The sequence below is a fragment of the Podarcis liolepis genome (genome assembly GCF_965112155.1).
Source record: "Podarcis liolepis genome assembly, chromosome: 1".
NCBI lineage: Eukaryota > Metazoa > Chordata > Lepidosauria > Squamata > Lacertidae > Podarcis > Podarcis liolepis.
This window is the reverse complement of record NC_139554.1, coordinates 90,473,435-90,493,195: the sequence shown is the minus strand read 5'-3', so window position 1 is coordinate 90,493,195 and position 19,761 is coordinate 90,473,435. Positions and strand designations below refer to the sequence as shown.

General features: G+C 42.5%; 1 protein-coding gene across 1 annotated transcript in view; it reads right to left on the bottom strand.

Moving 5' to 3' along the window:
* GLI2 (GLI family zinc finger 2) overlaps positions 1 to 19,761 on the bottom strand; it is a 191,562-nt gene that overhangs the window by 60,407 nt on the left and 111,394 nt on the right. The window contains exon 3 of the mRNA XM_083488595.1: positions 569 to 674. Within this exon, the coding sequence (XP_083344721.1) occupies positions 569 to 674 (106 nt within the window). The remainder of the gene's footprint in view (positions 1 to 568; positions 675 to 19,761) is intronic.

Genomic DNA, 19,761 nt, shown 5'->3' with positions numbered 1-19,761 from the left:
TTTCTGCCTTTCTTTGGCAAATTTCTTTCTTTCTTTTGTGGATTTCTAGTCTTTAACAGCACCTCCTGGAATCTGAGAAGCTGGAAAGAAAGCCAACTAACAGCATTCTACACATGTCTACTAAGTAAGTCCTATTGAGACCAATGGGACATACTCCCAAGTAAGTGAGTAGAATGGTTGCATGTGCTGTAGCACACCATCTCTCTGGCATATTTCTGTATGATTTATTCCATTTCTGTTGGAAAGTGGAAAGAGCAAATTAAGGACCTTATAGAGCTGTGACGATCAGCAATGGAACTATTTACACAGCTGAATGGCAAACTATAAAGATACACACCTCTGTGATTTCTGCGATTTGGTAACACCTGTAGAGTAGTCAATATTCTAGTTAACAAATTTATACAGAGGACAAAAGAGATAGATTCTGAGGAAGCTAAGAATAGAATGCTTACCCTTGCAGAAAGGCCTTGCTATATATGCTGTAGCATATTTCTTTCTTTTTCCTGTCATTAAAGTCCAGCACAGGAAGGAGGAGGCTACAGCCCCAGAGCAAACTGGTAAAACTTACCCATGAATGGCATGGATAGAGTGAGGTTCATAATGGTATCTTCCTTCCTGGTGACGCATGTCAATTGGCAAAGGAGCATGGAAGGCTGGGAAAAGATGCTGTGGCACTGTGGAAGGAAAAAGAAGAAAAACAGCTTCAAAAAACTTCCTTCATTTTATTAAAAAGAGGGGGGGGGAGCCCCACAAAACAGTTTCAAAAGCACTAAAGCTCCATGCATTTCAGAGCAAGTGCAGAGCCAAACAAGGGGGTCTTCGAGATATCTGTACTATCGTACACCAGAGAAGGAGAATGAATAAATAATCAAAGCCATTTGGAGAAATCCTACATCTTCGACATAAAAGATCTCCAACAGGGTTTTTGACAAAGACAAGCAGCTAAGCGCTCTTTGAACTCAGGGAGATTATAGGAAGCACCAAGGAATACTCGGATCCCAGTGCAAATCAGAGTCGACAGAGCTTGGCGGAACCCAGACCAGAATTGCTTCCACTGTCAGCAGTAGCAGCACCTTTCCCTAAGGTATATACACAAACATCCCAACTTGGAAATATTTATCTAAGAGTGGAACAGGCAAGCAAAGCACCAATGTGAACTCTTTTTTTAAAAAAATTAATTCAAAATTAAAACAAAACATATTATCCAAAAACATATCATCCTTATTCTCTCCCCCCCCCATTTTTCCTCCCCCCCCACTCTCCCACACCCCCCCCCCCGGCTTCCCTCAATTCCAGTCTTTGGTTTCTCTGGGAATGCTGTTTTCTGCATGTTACAAAGTTGTATAGATCCTCAAACTATTTAGCTGATTATTATCAATAAAAAGTTTGTGAATGTTTATTCAAAACCAGCCAAGGAGTCCAGTTCGCTTTGTTGTGTCTTCAAATACTTTGTAAAGGGTTCCCATTCATCTTTAAAGTCACAGTTATCCTTGTTCCATAGCTTATATGTCAGTTTTGCCAGTTCTGCCTAGTCCATCATTTTTTCTTGCCATGATTCTTTAGTTGGGGTTAGAACCAATGTGAACTCTTTAAGCAGAACTGGAAAGGAAATGTGGCTGTGGTCCCACTGAAAGAGACTTAATAGCCCTTACTTATCATCATTTGTGGCCCCACTGATGTGCATTTGTTTCCACTTCATTAAAGAGGTCTGCAAGACCGCAGGACACCTACAGTGGCTGAAAGCTACAAGCCTTGGTATTTATTGCCAGTCCCCAAAGTTAACAGTGTGATTATCTGAGAGCTGTAAAGCAGTTGAGAAATTCACTGCACACAAATGATAAACTGACTAATGCATTTGTATGACCTTTCAACCCTACATTTAGATCCTGCTTTCCTTCTGCCATGAAACCCAAAGCAGCATACATGTGGTTCACAGGCACTGAACCAACTGACCCAGACCTGCTTAGCTTCAACAAGATGGTAGCCTAATGCCCTCAAACCATGCCCTAGAACACCAGTCTTCCATTGGTGGGTTGAAACTCACGATCAGGTCACAGTCTGATCTAAGTTGGGTTGCAAGAGAAGCCATACCACCATACAAATATAATAAATATAAATATAATATGGTGCAAAAATTAGGAAATGGGTCCCTGAATGCATTTTTTATTATTATTAAAGGTGGGTCCAGGCAATGTAAATAAAAACGCAAGAGGGATTGGGCACTCCCTGACCCTTTTGACTTTATTAGGAGGAATAAAAACTTAGCTATAGAACATCCCCAACCCTTCTTTTCACTGTGGTCTTGTCAGCACAAGAGGAATATTTGGAAACTGCTTGAACTACACATTGAGCAAAAATGAAAGAATACAGAAGATTATATATCTATATCATCTATATCTATCTATCTATCATCTATCTATCTATCTATCTATCTATCTATCTATCTATCTAATCTATCATCTCTCTCTCTATCTATCTATCATCTATCTATATCTATCTATCTATCTATCTATCTACCTATCTATCTATCTATCTATCTATCTATCTATCTATCTATCATCTATCTATCTATCTATCTATCTATCATCTATCTATCTATCTTTCTTTCTTTCTATCTTTCTATCATCTATCTCCATCCCTCTGAAAACCACCTGGCTGCCAGGGCTGTTGAGAGAGGAGTAAAATCAGAGATGATGGTGTAGAAAGAGTTCAAGGTTCCATAGCAGCCTTGTTCTAAGAGTCACAGGGGAATCCTGGCAGCTATTTTGCAGCCTGGCCAATGTCAGCACACAGTAGAGTAACTGTTAAACCTCCAAAGAGAAAAACAACAACAACTATGGAGTTAATATGAATGAATTATGGGTCCACTACCACCTCCCCAACCCCAGCCATTCCAGGTTCTATGTAAACATTGATTTGACACTGCTCAAAGGGCCTGTGTAGTAGGAATCTTTTAAATAAAGATGCAGCTAGTGTCTACCCAAGTGGAAAGGGCATCATGACCCTGTTTGGTCTCAAATGAAAACAAAATCTCATTCACACTCCAGTTTTATAGCCGCTAGACTCTTCAGTGCCAACCTCTGTCCAACTCGATGCCAAGTCCACAAGCACTTAACAGTTTTCAGTGCCAAGGCTTAACCCTGAGAGAATCAACAATAGAGAACATGTGCAGAATGTATTTCCTTTCCAACTGAAGTGAGCTGGGGAGTCCCTCGCTGGAAAGAGTTGTGCAAACAAGGCCTTTGTCTCATACTGGGTGACCACCTCAGCGGTACACCCAGCTTTGGAAAGCTAAACTCCAGCACATTGATTTAGGGGACGCTAACATGTGGCCAGCACCATGCCTAACTGAGTATCGGCGACTAAAGAAACTGGCCCATCTTTTGTATCTGTCAAGGCAAACTTTGGCGCTTAAGTCCCAATGGGGAAATGGAGGTAAGAGCTCGCTCACGCATTATGACGTATTGGCAAACACCTGTTACATACTCCATATACATGCTGAAAGAACCTTTATCACACATGTTTGCAAACATCCATTTGTTGCTTTAGTATGCATTTTAAAACATAACATGTGCTGTAGCCATTGGAACTCAGGTTGAATCCCTGACACCTCCAGTCAAAAGGATAAGAGGTAGGAGGTGATGAGAATGGCTTCAGGTGAAACCCTGGATAGATGCTGCTATGTGGATCATGTCATGACATAGATTAGTCATTAGTTGGATCAGGATGGAGCCAGGAGTTTCTTGTCACTGTTCTGCTCTTGCTGGAGTGAAAGTGACAATAAAGTTCTTGTCTAGCTTCTTGACTGGCATTTTCACTAAGACTTTCATGATAAGTACTCAATGGACAAGTATTCTTACCAGGTGTGCGGCAGTTACATAGTTATACACACAGGGGTTAAAAGAGGTGGACATGCTTGGAATGTTTAATTATTAGTTATTAAAGACATTTTTTGCTTGTCCTCTAGCCAGTGTACATAAAGAACTAAAGACTTACATGGAAGCAAGCTCCCAAGAAATCCGTCTAGACTTACTTCCCCACAAGTTTATTTATGAAATGATGGGTCTGACCCTCTAGTATGGTTCTGCTATGGTCATTCACTGCGTATTTCTGCCTATTAGTGTGATTGCTGATCTTTTGTTGATGTTGATGAACTGTGTATGAAATGATTTTATTGTAGTTTAGTATATAAATGGCCCTGGGATCATTTGAAGAGCAAGATTAGATATAATCTATCTAAAACAATTAAATCTAAATTTAATTAAACTAACTACCTAACAAACAAACAAACAAACAAACAAACAAACAAATAAATATGGGATATTATAATTAGAAAGCTGGTATTGGTGTGTGGGATGATGTATGAGGTCACGTGGATAAAGAGGACAAAATAAATTGTACTGTAGCATGGACATTGAGTTTACAGGAGCCCATAATAATTAAATGGGAAGACCCAACATTGTTTGCTCCAGATATTGTTGGATGACCAATCCCATCACCCTTGACCAATAGCCCTGCTAGCTGGGGCTGATGGGAGTGGTTGTCCAACAACATCTGGCTACCTCTGCATTAAAGGAAGGAGAATACAGAGAGATTGTACTTAAGAAATCAAACAAGCACAGGATCTCATATTTTTATTGAAAATGTGGACATTTTCTCTGACTGTAGAAAAGCCTCTTTTTCTTGTCCTTGGTTGCCTGAGCACATTATTAATATTTCGTGTATTAGGAAGATTGCAACCTTGTTACCTGTAACTTTCCAGGGGCCATGTAAACACTAGCCTCAGACAAAGAAGGGATATAGAACAAGGCAAATATAAAGATGATCTCCATGCACTACCAATCACAGAATGGGAATCCCTATCAGAATCAGCATTTTTATTTTTGTTTTCTGGAGACAGAAACAATTGCCTAATTTCTCAAAGGGTAAGCATACATTTCAAGAGAGAGAGAGAAATCTCTTTCAGCAGTCTAAACAGAAAATGCAATTTCTTAAGTTGCCCTTGTTGGTGTCTCTTCCTTGAATGTTGAATTCAAATAAATGAGGGAAAAAGACAAGACTGAAGTGGAGAGCTTTAAACCAGTGGTTCCCAAACTCCCCCACCCCCATGGACCACTTGAAAATGGCTAAGGGTCTTGGTAGACCACATAATGACTTTTCTGCCAGTTTTAGCAATTGTAATCTGCTGTGCTACATGCTGTGTACTTTTCAATTGTATTTTTACAGACATACTTACAGACTCCCCAAATGAAGCTCACTGACCACCAAGTGGTCCACAGAGCACCATTTGAGAAGGCCTGCTTTAAGTTTATTTACACATTTTGCCTTTTCCTATCTAGAATATTGTATAATACACATCATATTACTGCAATGAATGGGAACCATGCTGGACATCTTACAACAAAATCCTATACACGTCTGCTCCAATGTAAGTCCCACTGAGTTCAATGGTCCTTACTCCCAGCTAGGTGGGCATAGGTTTGGAGACCCAGCACAATAATTTACAGGTTGCTAAGCAGGACATGCAGATTAATACTAAAAGTGAATGAACTCAAAAACTCCATGAGATTAAAGGGGCAGTTGAACTACTACCCTGATATTGCCCCCTTGGTGTTGGATAATTTCCACATTTCCCACATCCACATGTTGAGTGCAGTGGTGTAAGCTGACACCAGTACATGTGGGGAGGCCATGGCAGTTGTAACTCTGTGCTAACACGGTTTCAACATCAACGGAGTCTGTGTGTGCAGTCTTTCCCCACTGCAGATGATTATGCTCAGTACATGGCTGTTGGAGCTGCACAACATTGGGTTCATGGCCCCACTGCCGCTTTAATTGTGTGGAGCTCCTTTATGTAATTAATGCAAGAAGGGGGCTGTCCACTCTCCGTCCACATTACTGGCTGCTGGTGGTGTGGGGGGACAAACACAAAAGTCTAATGACATCAAATGCAAGGCGTGGGATAAACTCTTACAGACGTTATGGGGTGGGGAGAGAAGAGACTTCACTTTATAACATCTAGTTTTGCTGTGAGGAACAAAATGGAAACACACCCCTTCCTCTTTAAGCAGTTATAGCTGGTGGCACGGGCCTCATTTTCATTTGATGTCCCTTAGAGTTCAGGAACTTGTGATTCAATCAGAATCCTAGATAGCAAACTGCCCCCAGGTTATCAGTGTTTTTATGATGTCATCCGAATAATGATCTTGCTGTTTAAGGGAGTTGAATGGGCAGAAGAAAGATCTCTTGCCTGAAAGCGCCACAACCTCCAGCTTAATGCACCGTTAATAATAGACTGGGGTGAATTATCAGAGGAGAGAATAGGGAAGGGGTCAGAGAAGGTCTGAGACAAAAGAGCAGGGGGTGGGGGGAACTGGGTCACAGCAAGCATGACAGAGCATATCCTATGGGTACGCCGGTGGGATTCTCCGCAGATGAAGTCACAGCTACCACACAGAATTGGAACGTGCTGGGAAAGTCATCTGCAGGAGCCCCAACCAACTAAGGGGGTGGGTGAGAAGCAGAGCAGAAAGCCAAACTTACAGTAGCTCAGACTTAACCTGCAATCAAAACTCCATTAAGGGCTTACATTTAATAGCGCTTCAAGTAAGATGACTTATTTGAAGCAGTTTACAAAATACGCCCAGTGCAGAACGAATGCACTCTGTGCCAAAGAAGGTAATTATGTGGTTGCTAATTACACTTTGTCTGCACATTTTAAAGCCAGAGGTGAATGTGTAACTTGAGCTATAAAACAAAGCCTCATTCAAATTGCTGCTATAGTTCCCTCCCCCCAGCGCTGCTGCATCAGTGGCAGGAATTATCTCCCCCCTCATCCCCACCCCACCCTCCTAGCAAAACAAAAGAGGATACAGGTACACAGAGAACCATGTGTGATGCATTCCGCACTCTCAGCATTGCTTTCTACAGATCATTCATGCTTTAATCATCCATGACAAAAAGATGTTGGAGAAAACTACTGTTGCTGTTTTTTTTAACCATCTGGAGATTTGCATTGCCTCCTGTTGCATTATTTTAAGCTACGGGTGGAATGGAGTTGGTTTCCTTGCATGCAGGGATGGGCTTTTGATCCAGCGAGGCATCACTATTGGAAGAGGAGGAGAGGGTTGTTGTTTTTTAAAAATACAAATTCCCACTTTCCATCACTGTCTCCCATGCTACTTCCCACCCTGTTTCTGGAGCTGATTTTCAGGGAATGTTGAGGGGGGGTCCCCTCCCTTCTTCTTCTTCTCTTAGTGGGTGCTTCCAGTGGAACAAAAGCCCACCTGTGAGTGCAAGGGCACGTGCTGCATCCCATCTCTTATCATTTACCAAGGGTACTTCATTGAGATGGAGATGATATGGGTTACGTGGCAAGTTACTACCTGATAAATGTTCAGTTGCATAGACCCAGAAATTAAAATGGCATGGCAGGACAAGAAACGGGGGATTGCAACTGTTAGCTTTTCACAAAGCTTTACAGCATTTTGACCTCTCTTTTCTCTCACAGCTGAAGATGCAATGCTTGCAGTAGTTCTTCCCCTTCCAGCCCTTCTAGGTGCCACCATGGACAGCGAAATTTAAAAGCCAAGAAGTGCCCAGGGAGGGCTTCAGGGGAAGAGGAGTAGAGAAGCAGTAGGAGGGTGTGAGTAGGTCTGAGGGAGCAGAAGGGAACAAATCCAGGATGACTACAGGTAATAATTTACCTAGTGGTAAGCTTACCAGAGTGTGTTTGTAAGAACTTAGTAAATAAGTGTTCGGCTCTATTTGCTTGCCAAGAGGAATGTTGAAATACACTACTTTCCCACTTTCCCCTATTTCTTGGGTGATTATAGGCAACTTTAAATGGTAACTTACTTTGATGTGAATCCAATCCCTTGATAAGCCTGTCATCCAAGTAGAGAGGTTTTTAAAATAAATAAATAAATAGGTTGTAAAATTCCCCTTGCACCTTGGCAGGATGCTACAGAGAACCAGTTTACCATAGGAGGACAGGGAGAGTGTGATAAGGTACCATTTTTGCATTCACCCACTGAGATAATGGAAGAATGGGTGCAGGAGGGAGGAAGTCAAGGACTGCCTTCAAATTCCTACTAAGTCCTCCAACAGTGGGGGTGTAACCTCAGTTGGCAAAAGTACTCTGGGTCACAGCAAATTTCTGGGAATCAGGAGAAATGCTTGGCCCAGGCCTATTCCCAAACTGTAAACCTGATCCTTAAGGGGGCATGTGACCTTATCCAGAACAAGCCTGTTCCATTTTAATCTCAGCATCCATCACCAGTTACCATCATTATCTCTATTTTCTTTGGATTGAGTTTTGGTTTAGTTTCCCTGATCCAGTTCATCACTGACTGCAAGCATTGACTCAGGGTGCTCAACTGGATTTATATTTATTTTTTTAAAAGTATTTATATCTCACCCTCCCACAAACCATCAGAGCAGTGTACAGCATCATAAGAACAATTAAAAGCAACAGAAAGCAATCATGAAAATGGCTGGCTCCTCAAAGGATATTTTAGACAATCTGAAGGGTTCTGAAGGAAAGGATAAACAGGGGTGGATGTCACCCATATACTGATGTCATTATATTCCATAACCTTAAGTCACATCCACACTGAACACTCAAAGCACTCTTATACCACTTTAACATGCATGGCTTTCTCCCAAAGAATCCCAGGGACTGTGGTTTGTTAAGGGTGCTGAGAGTTGTGGGACTTGTATTCATTCACTGCTGCTTAGGGGTGCAAACATATGTATGCATGTGAGAGACAGACACACTTCATGTATTTGCTCCAGGACACATCAGTGTTTACCCACAATAATTATAATATTTGGAGCTGCCCTAAGGATTTGCCTTATATGGGGCTGCAAATTAGATGTGAATGCATCATCCACTCTGACATAATTCACCCATGCTGCCTTTTTAGCTACCACTCCAAGGCTTGTGTTGGAACAGTTGAAGTTGCATCTGAAAAGTGAGCAAGGGGACTCAGGTAGCTCCACACACCAGAGTCTATGATCAAGTACAAAATAACCCCTCTGCAGCGCCACAAATCCAACTCAATGGTGCAACGTTGGAAAATGTCAATCACTTCTCCTACCTAGGCAGTTATCTTTCCACAAGGGCCAACACTGATGCCAAAATCCAGCATCGCCTGAGCTCTGTGAGTGTGGCTTTCTCCCAAATGAAGTGCAGAGTGTTTGAGGACTGGGACATTCGCAGGGAAACAAAAATGCTTGTTTACAAAGCTATTGTACTACCAAGCTTACTATATGCTTGTGAAACATGGACCACTTATAAATGTCATCTCCAACTCGAAAGATTCCATCAACGGTGTCGCCGAAAATTTTTACACATCACTTGGGAAGACAGGCAAACTAATATCAGTGTACTGAAGGAAGCAAAGATCACCAGTGTGAAGCAATGATTCTTCAACATCAGCTTCGTTGGACTGGTCATGTTGTGCAGATGCCTGATGATCGTCTTCCAAAGCAACTACTCTATTCTGAACTTAAAAATGGAAAGCATAATGCTGGTGGTCAACAAAAGAGGTTTAAAGACTGTCTCAAGGCAAATCTAAAAAAAGTAGTATAAACATGGGAAACACTGGCCTGCGAGCGCTCCAGTTGGAGAACAGCCTTTACCAAAGGTGTCATGGGCTTTGAAGACACTCGAAATCAGGACGCAAGGGGTAAATGTGCTAAGAGGAAGGCACGCTTGGCAAATCCACACCATGATCAACTCCTGCCCGGAAACTGTGAGACATCACTGTGAGACAGCTTAAGCAGGCATCGTTCTGCCCTGGTAGCCTGTGCTTCTGATGGACACACAGGAAATGCCAGCATGAATAATGAGAGAATAATGTCCCCATTACACAGTTTCCTAACATCCCCTGCGGTTGAGGGTCAGTGATACACTTTAATTCAGACCCACTTACTGCAAATTGAAGTGTTAATACTCTCTTTTAAAAATTGGATCTTTTCTGTTGAACCTCTAGGTTTTATTCCTCAGCTATGCCATTGACTCACTGTAAAACTAGGAGTCATAAAACCTTCACTGGAGGTGCGGTGAAATTTAGCTCTGGCCTATAATCTGCTTGAACACCCCCTGGTAAAAGTCTAGGCAGAAAGACAGAGCACTATTGTTCTACTAGAGGTTCTGGATGCTTTCAGTTATGGGGAGGGCTAGGAAAGGATGCAAAGGTGCCCCTGAATTTGTTCTACCCCCATGAAGCTAAATAATTCATAATGGTGTAGTGTGGTATCACCACACTTCTTGAAGCATATCGGAAGGTGAAGCCTTTGGAGAAGCAAAAGCTCTTATGAATCATGATGGAGCCATGTGATGGAGCTTTGGTTTTCTTAGATTATGTATCTATTGTTTATATAGTGCCATCAATGTGCACAAGGCTTTACAGAGCAAGAACTGACCCTTCTGTAACGAAGTTACAATCTAGATCAGAAGCGGGGAAAGTGCCACCCTCCAGATGTTGCTGGACTCCAGCTCCCATCAGCCCCAACCAGCCTGGCCAATGGTCATGGATGATGGGAGTTGTAGTCCAGCAATGTCTAGAGGGCCACACCTTCCTCTGCCAGGCATTGTCTTTGAACTTCCTAGGCCACCCTTCTCCAACTGCTGTAGGGACAAGAAGTGAGTCCTGCTTATTGCAGCTTGCAAGAGGGGAATGTTGAAGATGGGATTTTGGAGGAGAAGCAGCTGTTTCATCCTCATGATGTGGTTGCCAGGTTATTAAAGAGACAGCATGAGTTCTGGCTGATGACCTGGAAATCCTATGCGTGTATGGCCTGTATCTTTAACCAAGATTCCTAGTCTGTAATAGAAATTCCCCTCCCCTCTCTGGGTGTGGTTCCCTTCATAGCTCAGTGGGAATTAGTTTGAACCTTAGTCTTGCCTGGGTAACAGGTCCTAGCTGCCATGCTGAGTTTCTTTTCTGTTGTTCATAAATATTGAAGTTCTCTTGACTCCTCTGCTGCCTCCTAGTATTAGCGCAGACTCACTGTGAGGTTTTCTCACACAGGGTGTACACTTCCCAAACCCATGGGATACCACAAGAACATCTTAAATTCACTTCTGGTTGTTGTACTGGATCCAAGGCTGCAATCCTGTGCACATGTACCTGGGAGTAAGCCCTACTGAATACCATGGGACTTACCAAACATGCCTAGGATGGCTTCGTGAGCTGTTAAGGAACTGCAAACCCAGAGAAGCTGGAAAGTCGACCTGGAGGGTTTTAAATCAGCAGCTTGCTAATTGCACAAGTCCAGAGCTGCAGAGTGCTAAGGGCCTTGGAAATCACTTCCATTGCTTGGCTGTCATGCCAAGACGTATGTCTAAGCACCCCTCCAATCTGAAAGTTATTAAGGAACAATAAGGCCACAAGTCTTGACTGTACCACCATCCTTGTTAGGCTCCGCTCTTTTGCTTCTTCCCAAGAGGAAGTACTTAATAAGAATAATAATATCCTGAAAGAGTAACCCACGGCAGTGTAATTAAAAAAGCTTTCCTCGGCTCACTTTGAAGGAGGGGAGGGGGAAAAAAATGAAAGCTGGGGGGTGGGTAGGATTAAAATCAGACAGGAAATTCCACTAGAACAAGTTGGCTGCTGTCCTAATAATACAGGCCCCTGCCAATTCCTCCAGAAAGCAATTGGAGGGGTGTTGGGGGAGGCCCTCTAGACTAGCTCAGATCTGAAAACATATTGTGAGCTTGACTGCTGAGGCAATTCTAAAAGAGAGAAGGGAGACACAATCGAATAAAAGGAAGTTTGCTTTGCTGGGAAGTCACTGTTATATAATGTGGCCATTGTGTAAAGAGAGGTTGCTGTCTTTTAGTGTAGAAAGCTAGTGTGGAAGACTATTGAACTTAAAGAACCAGATGGAATCCAGGGCTCATTCGTCCAACAGCTGCTTCGAAATAATAAGAAAGAAGTTCCAACTGGGTAGCAAAACTCCTGGAGTGAACCAAGGTAGAAGAGAAGATGAAAAGGGAAGGCAGGTGGTTGTCAAAAACACGCAAATGTTAGTGGAGGTTTAAGAGTGTGCTGGATAATGGGGAAAGTGGATCAAATCCCTTAATTGAAGAATCAAAACTATTGAAGGAAGAAGATTGATTTTATCTTCCCCAAAAAGAAAAAGAATAAAAAAGGAAAGCACTTCTTTCTTTTTCTTTTTTGTTTCCATCAGAGTTTGTAAAATCACTTTATATAGATTTACTATCAACCTTTTTTTTGTTCCCAGAATGGGTTGTTGTGGCAACATAAAATAACTTGAATCTGTACTTTTAAAACAGCCTTTGCTGAATTTAGGTTGACAGGAAAGGTTTCCATATGGAGTATTTCTCTCTCTCTCTCTCTCTGGTGCAGTGTGAGAGTGAATATCTGCAATATAATATTTATATCTCCTCATGTTTTAAACTATCAAAACAAAGAGCCCCACTCTGTCCTCTACCATCGCAAGCATACAGCATCAAAACACAATTGGCCACCAGACAGGCAGAAGGCATGTGCCATCATGGTGCTGCTTCTGAACATATTATTACATTCAATAAATATTGATCAAACGTTAAGCTTATCAGGTCATAAGGCCAGTTCAAATGACCATTGGTATCTACCCATCACAACTGGTGATTCTTCAGAGCGCCATCTTATGGCACAGATCTGTATGGAACCTGATGAATGTTCCATACTTTGTTCCGTTGTGTCCATTCAATAAACAAAATGAATTGTTTCACAGCACCACCCTCAATAGGTAGGTGAAGTGCAAATCTGGGGTCCCAGAATTACAAACATTTTGTGTGAGGCCTTAGTGCTTGCATTTCTGGCAGATGCTTCTAGGTCCATATTCACACCATATATTTAGAGCAGTGTTACACCTCTTTACAGTGAAGGTGTCCTCTGAAGAATTCATAGCTGTCAAGTGTGCCTTATTTGAAGGGATAGTCCCTTATTCCAGTGCCATGTCCCGCTGCTGTCCCTTATTGATGGATGTCCCTTAAATGATGTCCCTTAAATTTCAAAGGAAGCAGCTCCTCTCCCTCCCTCCCTGCCGGCCAGGGAGGAGGGAGGCTCCAACTGTGTTGCTTTGCTGTGCTGCTCACCTAATAAGAAGTCTAAGAACGACTGGGGGGTGGAGCTTGCATGCCTTGTGTGTGGCTAGTTAATGCAAGTTGAGGGGTTTTTTGAATGCTGGACGCCATTTTGTTGCATGTGCTGCTGCAAACTTTGCAGTGCAAAGCCAGGCCAGGGAGCCATCTTAAGTTGAGACAGCATAGGCCTTGTGGTGCATGTGATTCAGATTCTATTCAGTTGAACCTCTGGTTACAAAGTTGGTTGGACAGTGTTCTCGAAGCTACCAGCATGAGTTTGACCAGTCTGCAGGAGGACAGGAAGACTGGAGTGCTCTTATTTTGCAGGTCCCTTATTTTGGCTGCTGGTCCCTTATTTTCAAGGCTGCTGGTCCCTTATTTTCAAATCTGTAAGTTGACAGCTATGGAAGAATTCTGGATGTTGTAGTTTGTTATAGGTGTTGAGAGTTGTTAGGAAACCCTCACAGTGCTACAGTTTCCAGAGTGGTTTAACAATGAAACCTTCTTCACAGGGAACTCTGGGACTTGTAGCTCTGCAAGGGAATAAGGGTTATAACAGTGCTTTAATGTACAGTATGAATATGGCCCAGATCAGCGGTACTGTTGAAATAAAACAACAACTGCTCAGTGAAGTCAAAAGGATCAAGGCCTTAACTGGCAGTCTCCTGGGGTTGCACAGCCAAGTGCTTTTCATGGTGGAAGCTGCATTCCTGGAATCCACTTGCAAATGGGCTGCATGTATGGATCAAAGCAAGAGTCGCACCTAGTCTGCATCCTGCAATGGGCCTCTTCAGATGGGCTAAGCCACAATCCCCTTCTTATTCTCATTTTGGTTGAAATCAATGACCTGCTTATAAAGGATTTAGCATGGGCTTTTACAGTGGAGAAGCATGGGCAGCCAAGGAATACATTCTTGCAGAGATGCCCTAGAGCCAAGCATAACTTAATGAATAGAGGAGTGTAGAAATTTCACTCATTACCATGACTGGCTCACCCACTTTGAGGGCACCTTTTCAAACATTCCCTGCAAACTCCCCATTTTTGCCAGTACAGCCATTTGTCAATGCAATTCGTCAATGCAGGGAAATGATTCCACACTTCCTTGCAGAGCCACTGGTAAAACAGAAGAAAATACTTACCAGGCTGTTTCATGGACAAAATGATTGGAGTACAACCTGTGGCCTTCCCAGTGATGTTGGACTCTAACTCCCATCAGCCTCAGCCAGCAAGGACAATGGCCAGGGATGATGGGAATTATAGTCCCAAATTGTCTACCCTTGTGGTGGCACAGCTCTAGGAATTCTGGGATGAGGTGGATTTTTTTGGACCCATGCCAGAAAAAAATGGGTTTAAGATTGAAAACATATTGTTCTACCTTGTCAGCAATCCACATGTAGAGATGGACAGGGATAGTTTAACTGTTCAGGTTCAATATGCTGCTGTGATGCAGCCTACCATCAAATCCTTGTAGAACTCCTGAGATGTGTTACAGCTGGGGAGGTCTCATTGGCAGCAGTGTTGCTTCCACAGGATAGGCCTCAGCACACAGTTAACTCTACTCCCTGCAGCCAGCATGGTGCCTTCAGGTACTATAGGTTTCAACACCCATTAGCCCCAGTCAGCAAGGCGGACAGTCAGGGATGAAAGGAGTTGTAGTGCAGTCAACATCTGGAGGGAACCATGTTGGCTACCAGTCTTATATAAGGTACCACTTGTTCCTTTTTGGCCGCTGGTTCTTTTTAATATTTATACACAGCTGCTGTTGAGAGCTTTGGGATCCACCCCTGAGTGTTGTCAGTAATTGGAATGTTCAGGCTCCCTAAGATTCTGAAGTTTCACCGGATTTTTCCTTTATGTCTTAAACTTTTTTTTTAATCTATGTCTTGTTTGAAAAGCAAACTGAGGATGCTAAATGCCACAGAGCCATGTATTACATTTTATATTTCCATGGTGCAATTGTAGACATGTAGAATAAATTCATCCTTGTGCAGATGCCCTCCTTGTTCGCAAGGCCTGACTCCATAAAGTGCCAAGATCACCTGGAATGAGGGCTGCATTATAACAACCACAAGACAACGTCAAACCGAATGCCACAGAATACTACTTACAGCACGGATAGGTTGCAGCTCTTTTCAGCTAGGGAATCACACCAGTGTTTGACTAGAGCTGAAACAATCTGAACTGAACCAGAAGAAAAACATACTGACGCCCTGTATATTAAAAGTAAATGGTCCAGTTCTTTAGGTCTATGAAGGCATTTCACTCATTACCACCAATGAATCTATGAAGGAATTCACACACTCCGTGTCAATGGCACAACTTCAAGCAAGGTAGGATTTCAAGCATGTTTTCTCATTTTCTTTCATACTAAAGAAAATATAAAAGAGGTTTCTACTGTAGGAGAACATATGAAGGCCAATGTCTATAGCAGAAACTTTGATTTGAGTTTGTTTTGGTATCTTTTACTAGACTTGGGCTATATGCTGTAGTCATACAAAAAGCAAACTTACTTGCTGTGGTTTGGCATAGAGATATTACAAGCCCTAGCACCACTTTTGAAGTCAAATATGTCATGGAAGTTGGAGAAAAAGATTCATAATTCATGCTCATAATATCATTATCAATGGAAGGAATCCATTCTGTTCTGAATAATTGATGGACGCTTGTTGTCTGTTTCTAGGGCAATTGGATCCCTATTACCTCAGTGAAGATCCTGCCACTCTGGCTGGCTGCTAAGGAACACCTCCACCCACTGCTGCCTTGGCTAGTTGACTATTGCCAAGATCGGAATTAACCTTTAAGTTACACATGGAATGATCTCTGCTATTGCTTATCTATAAACTTATTGCTTATATATATAAACTAAGTTTATAAAGTTTACCAAAAAAAGAAAAAAGAGAGAAAACTTTACTGTTGCATCAAGCAAGGTTCATTGGTCAATGGGAGAAGCCATCTCCTAGTCCCAAGAATGTCCCTGGGAACAATGTTAGACAAAGAAATGACATCATTCCCCTGGGGCAATCTGTCCCAAATTGCAAAGGGAATGCCACCATTCAAAGCAGCAGCGTAATTGTGTGTGTGTGTGTGTGTGTGTGTGTGTGTGTGCAACCCAACCTTTGTCCAGCTTAATAGGAGCACATGAAATGTAAGAGCATATAAGGGGCATAGTTCAGTGAAAGAGCATCTGTTTTGCGGGCAAAGTACCACAGTTTCAATCTCCAGGTAAGGCTGGGAGAGAATCTTGTCTAAAATCCAGGACAGCCACTACCATACTGGGTTAGACAAACCCATAGGGTAGATGGCAGTTTCCTGTGTTATTGATACAATAAGAACAGCTCTGCTGGATCAGATCAAGGCTCACCCAGTCCACAATCCTATTTCCACCAGTAGCCAAACAGATCCTTTCAGAAAGCCCAAAGCAGAACATGAAAGCAACAGTACCTTTGCCCGCATTCCCTACAATATTGTTTGCTGATCCCCTGGTATTCAAAGCTGCAATGGCTCTGCACATGATGACATGTGCCGCTATTATAGCTAAGAGCTGTTAACAGACCATAAATGTTGAAGGGGCATAATTAATAAAAATTCAAAGGTGCAATAGATATAATACAGCATTCCCCAACAGATGCAAATTGTAGTTCAAAACATCTGGAGGGCACCAGGTTGGGAAAGGCTGATATCATATTCAGAGAGTTGCATGGGACAATAGGATTTTTGGCATCCAGTTTTCCCTATGCACCACATCACTGACTCGCATGTACTCAGCAGACAGGGCATGAGATTGGGCCTGGGATCACCCCACATAGGGAACCACTTCATTTTGCTGAAGCCACATGGTAAAGGCCATGTTGTTTCTCCCTACCACCCCACCCCCAGGAAGTACATGCAAATCTTAAGAACAGGGAGTTGTGGCCATTTTATAATGAGCATAAGACAGCCAGGATGGTCTTGGCGTAGAGGAGAGAATGAGGGAGTTATCAGTTGCACCCAGCTGTGGTTTTGGTGCTAGCTAATCACCCCCATGTATCATCCTGCCTTGGTAAGTAAATGTTCTGACTGGTATTAAAAATGGGCCTGGCGCCTTTTACAGCACATCCTCCTTGCTGCTCATGCAAAGTGCTGGTTGTTAGCATGCTGCCTGTGCAATGCAATTAGGGTGCTTAAGACTGCGAGGGGTCTTGAGAAGGTCCCGAAGAGTGATTGCAGTTCAGAATAATCACCCACCTGGTTGGGTGTTGATTTATGGCCTGCTCTGTTAATAGCCGTGCTTAACACAGGAGTTTGCTGAGATTAAGTAATTGCCTTAAACAAAAAAAAAATTATTATCTTTAAGTCTTTTGCTGATGAATGAATGGGTGCTGGAGAAATCATGTAATAGATCATCTGAGATTTCTCTCCCATCATGCACACACACACACACACTTTAAAAACAAAAACATTGTTGGAATGAGGTTTTAAAAACATGATAGAGTTAATTGCAAAAGGAGGCATATAGCTTATGGACAGCCAGTGGTTAGCACAAACTGTTGCTTCTATTGTTACTATGGTTCCATATACTTTGCAAGCACTTTGTTGCGATTGAAACAGGGATAGAGAACCTGTGGCCCTCCACTTCCCATCAGCCCAAGCAAGCATGGCCAAGGATCAAGGATGGAGGAGTCCAGGAACATATGAAAGGCCACAAGTTCCCCACTTCAGAACTATGGTCAATTTGTGTTTCACATACGTGTATCATCACTTGTTGATACCATTTTGTGACTTGCAGCTGTTGACTGTGCAAAACATGCTGTGCAAAAATCACCTGCTAGATTCCTTTGTGAATGATATCGTTCCAGAAAACAAGCACAAAATTCTCTCTGCTTGTTGGAAATTAGCACATCAGGGTCACCTTTCTCCTAATGTTCCAGTTTTCTTAAGGAGCTTTGAAAACTGAAGAGCTATGAGAAATGAGTTTTGCAGTATGTGCACTCTAGGAAGGACTCCACCACGTGATTCTACTGAGTGCGTAGCGCAGGTCTGACTGTATAAACTGTCTCAAGGCTCAGCCACAGTTCCTTTTGTGCTGCGTTTTTAGGCACAGGCCTGGGCTTTCCAGGTCTGAGTCCAAGTGGGTTTGTTTGTTTATGTCCTAGTGCTTTCCCTGGAAAAACCTGCATTTTACCGTTGAAACAGAGCAAACAGCAATTGGATTTTCTGCAGTTTGCAGTTTGCTTCAATTCAGTGGTGAAAGGCAGGTTTCCCAGCATAAATGCTGGAAAAACAAGAACAACACTACTCAGAACTTGGAAAGCCCAGACCTATGCCTAAAAAGTGAGGAGAAAAAGTAAGAGTGGATGAACCCTCTGTTGAAAGGACTCATGTCTGAGATGATGTAAGGTGGAAATAGAGCTCCGTCTGGTACATTCAAAGAGTGGGGGGAGGTTCACACATTCAAGACATCTCCTGGTTGCTATTTGATGTTGCGTGTTTGGTTCAGTTTTAGTTTTTGTAGCTATGGCAAATGAATGAACCTCAGCAGCCCAGGCTGCCATCTCCTTCCATGTTGCATCTCCAACCTTCACTAACTCCCCCTCCCATCACACAGGCATATGTATACAATCCCATCTGCAATTTCTCACAGACTTCCACTTGTTTTCTCCTAAATGGCAACTTGAACAACACTTAAAAAAAAAGAGATGCCTGGGAACTGTGCTGGAATCCACACACAACAGGCTGAATAGAGATCACATTACTTGAGCCACTGTAGAAGTTTGTGACTCCCTGATGGTTTATTTATTTTGCCAAGTGCTAAATTCATATGCAAAAGGTTCAGTGATTGCAACCCTCTTTGAAAGGACTAATAAATAAAGTCACAGAGAGCAGGAGCATATCAACTTAGTAAGTTTGCCGTTCCCCCCCCCTCCCTTCTGCTCGCCGCAAAAAACTGAAGTCCTGTGGCACTAATCCAGAAGGTGGTCTATTAGTTACAAATTGATCAATATACAGAGATAGAAAAATGCCCTTTGTCGTCCGTTTTTGCATGCAGAGCAAGAGTATTCCTGAAAGATGAAATCAATCTCAAACTACACAGGCAAAATCTGGGGAACCCTCTCTTCCAAACTGGACTACAAATGCCAATTGGGGTTGCTTCAGCACAGTCTTACAGTTCAAAAGCTGGTCATGCAACCTAGTCCTGAATTAAACCAAGCTTTTATTCTAAAGCTGTGTACACACCATAGGTATATAGTACATCCCCCTACCAAAGAAACATGAGAACTGTAGCTTGTTAAGGGTGCTGGGAATTGTAGCTCTGTGAGGATTCCCAAGATTCGTGTGTGTGTGTGTGTGTGTGTCTGAAATGTATGGTGTCTATGCAGCCAAATACTGACATGCAAAATCACTTTATTGGCATTTGCCACTAGGCTGCTGTAACACATACTCATATTACCCCTCAGTGTATGCATAATATGGCAGAGGATAGTGCATGCTGAAGTTTTTAAGTGAAAGAATGTGTTCCGTGAAAGATTAGACAATTCTGAGAGCAGCCAACAAGGCCTGCAAGAGATTTATAAGAAGACGAGACTATTAAGTCCATTAAGAGTCTTGCTGACCTGGGTCAATTTTCCTACGACCCTCACAGCTACAGTTGCACAATATTTTATCTGTTTAACCCTTTG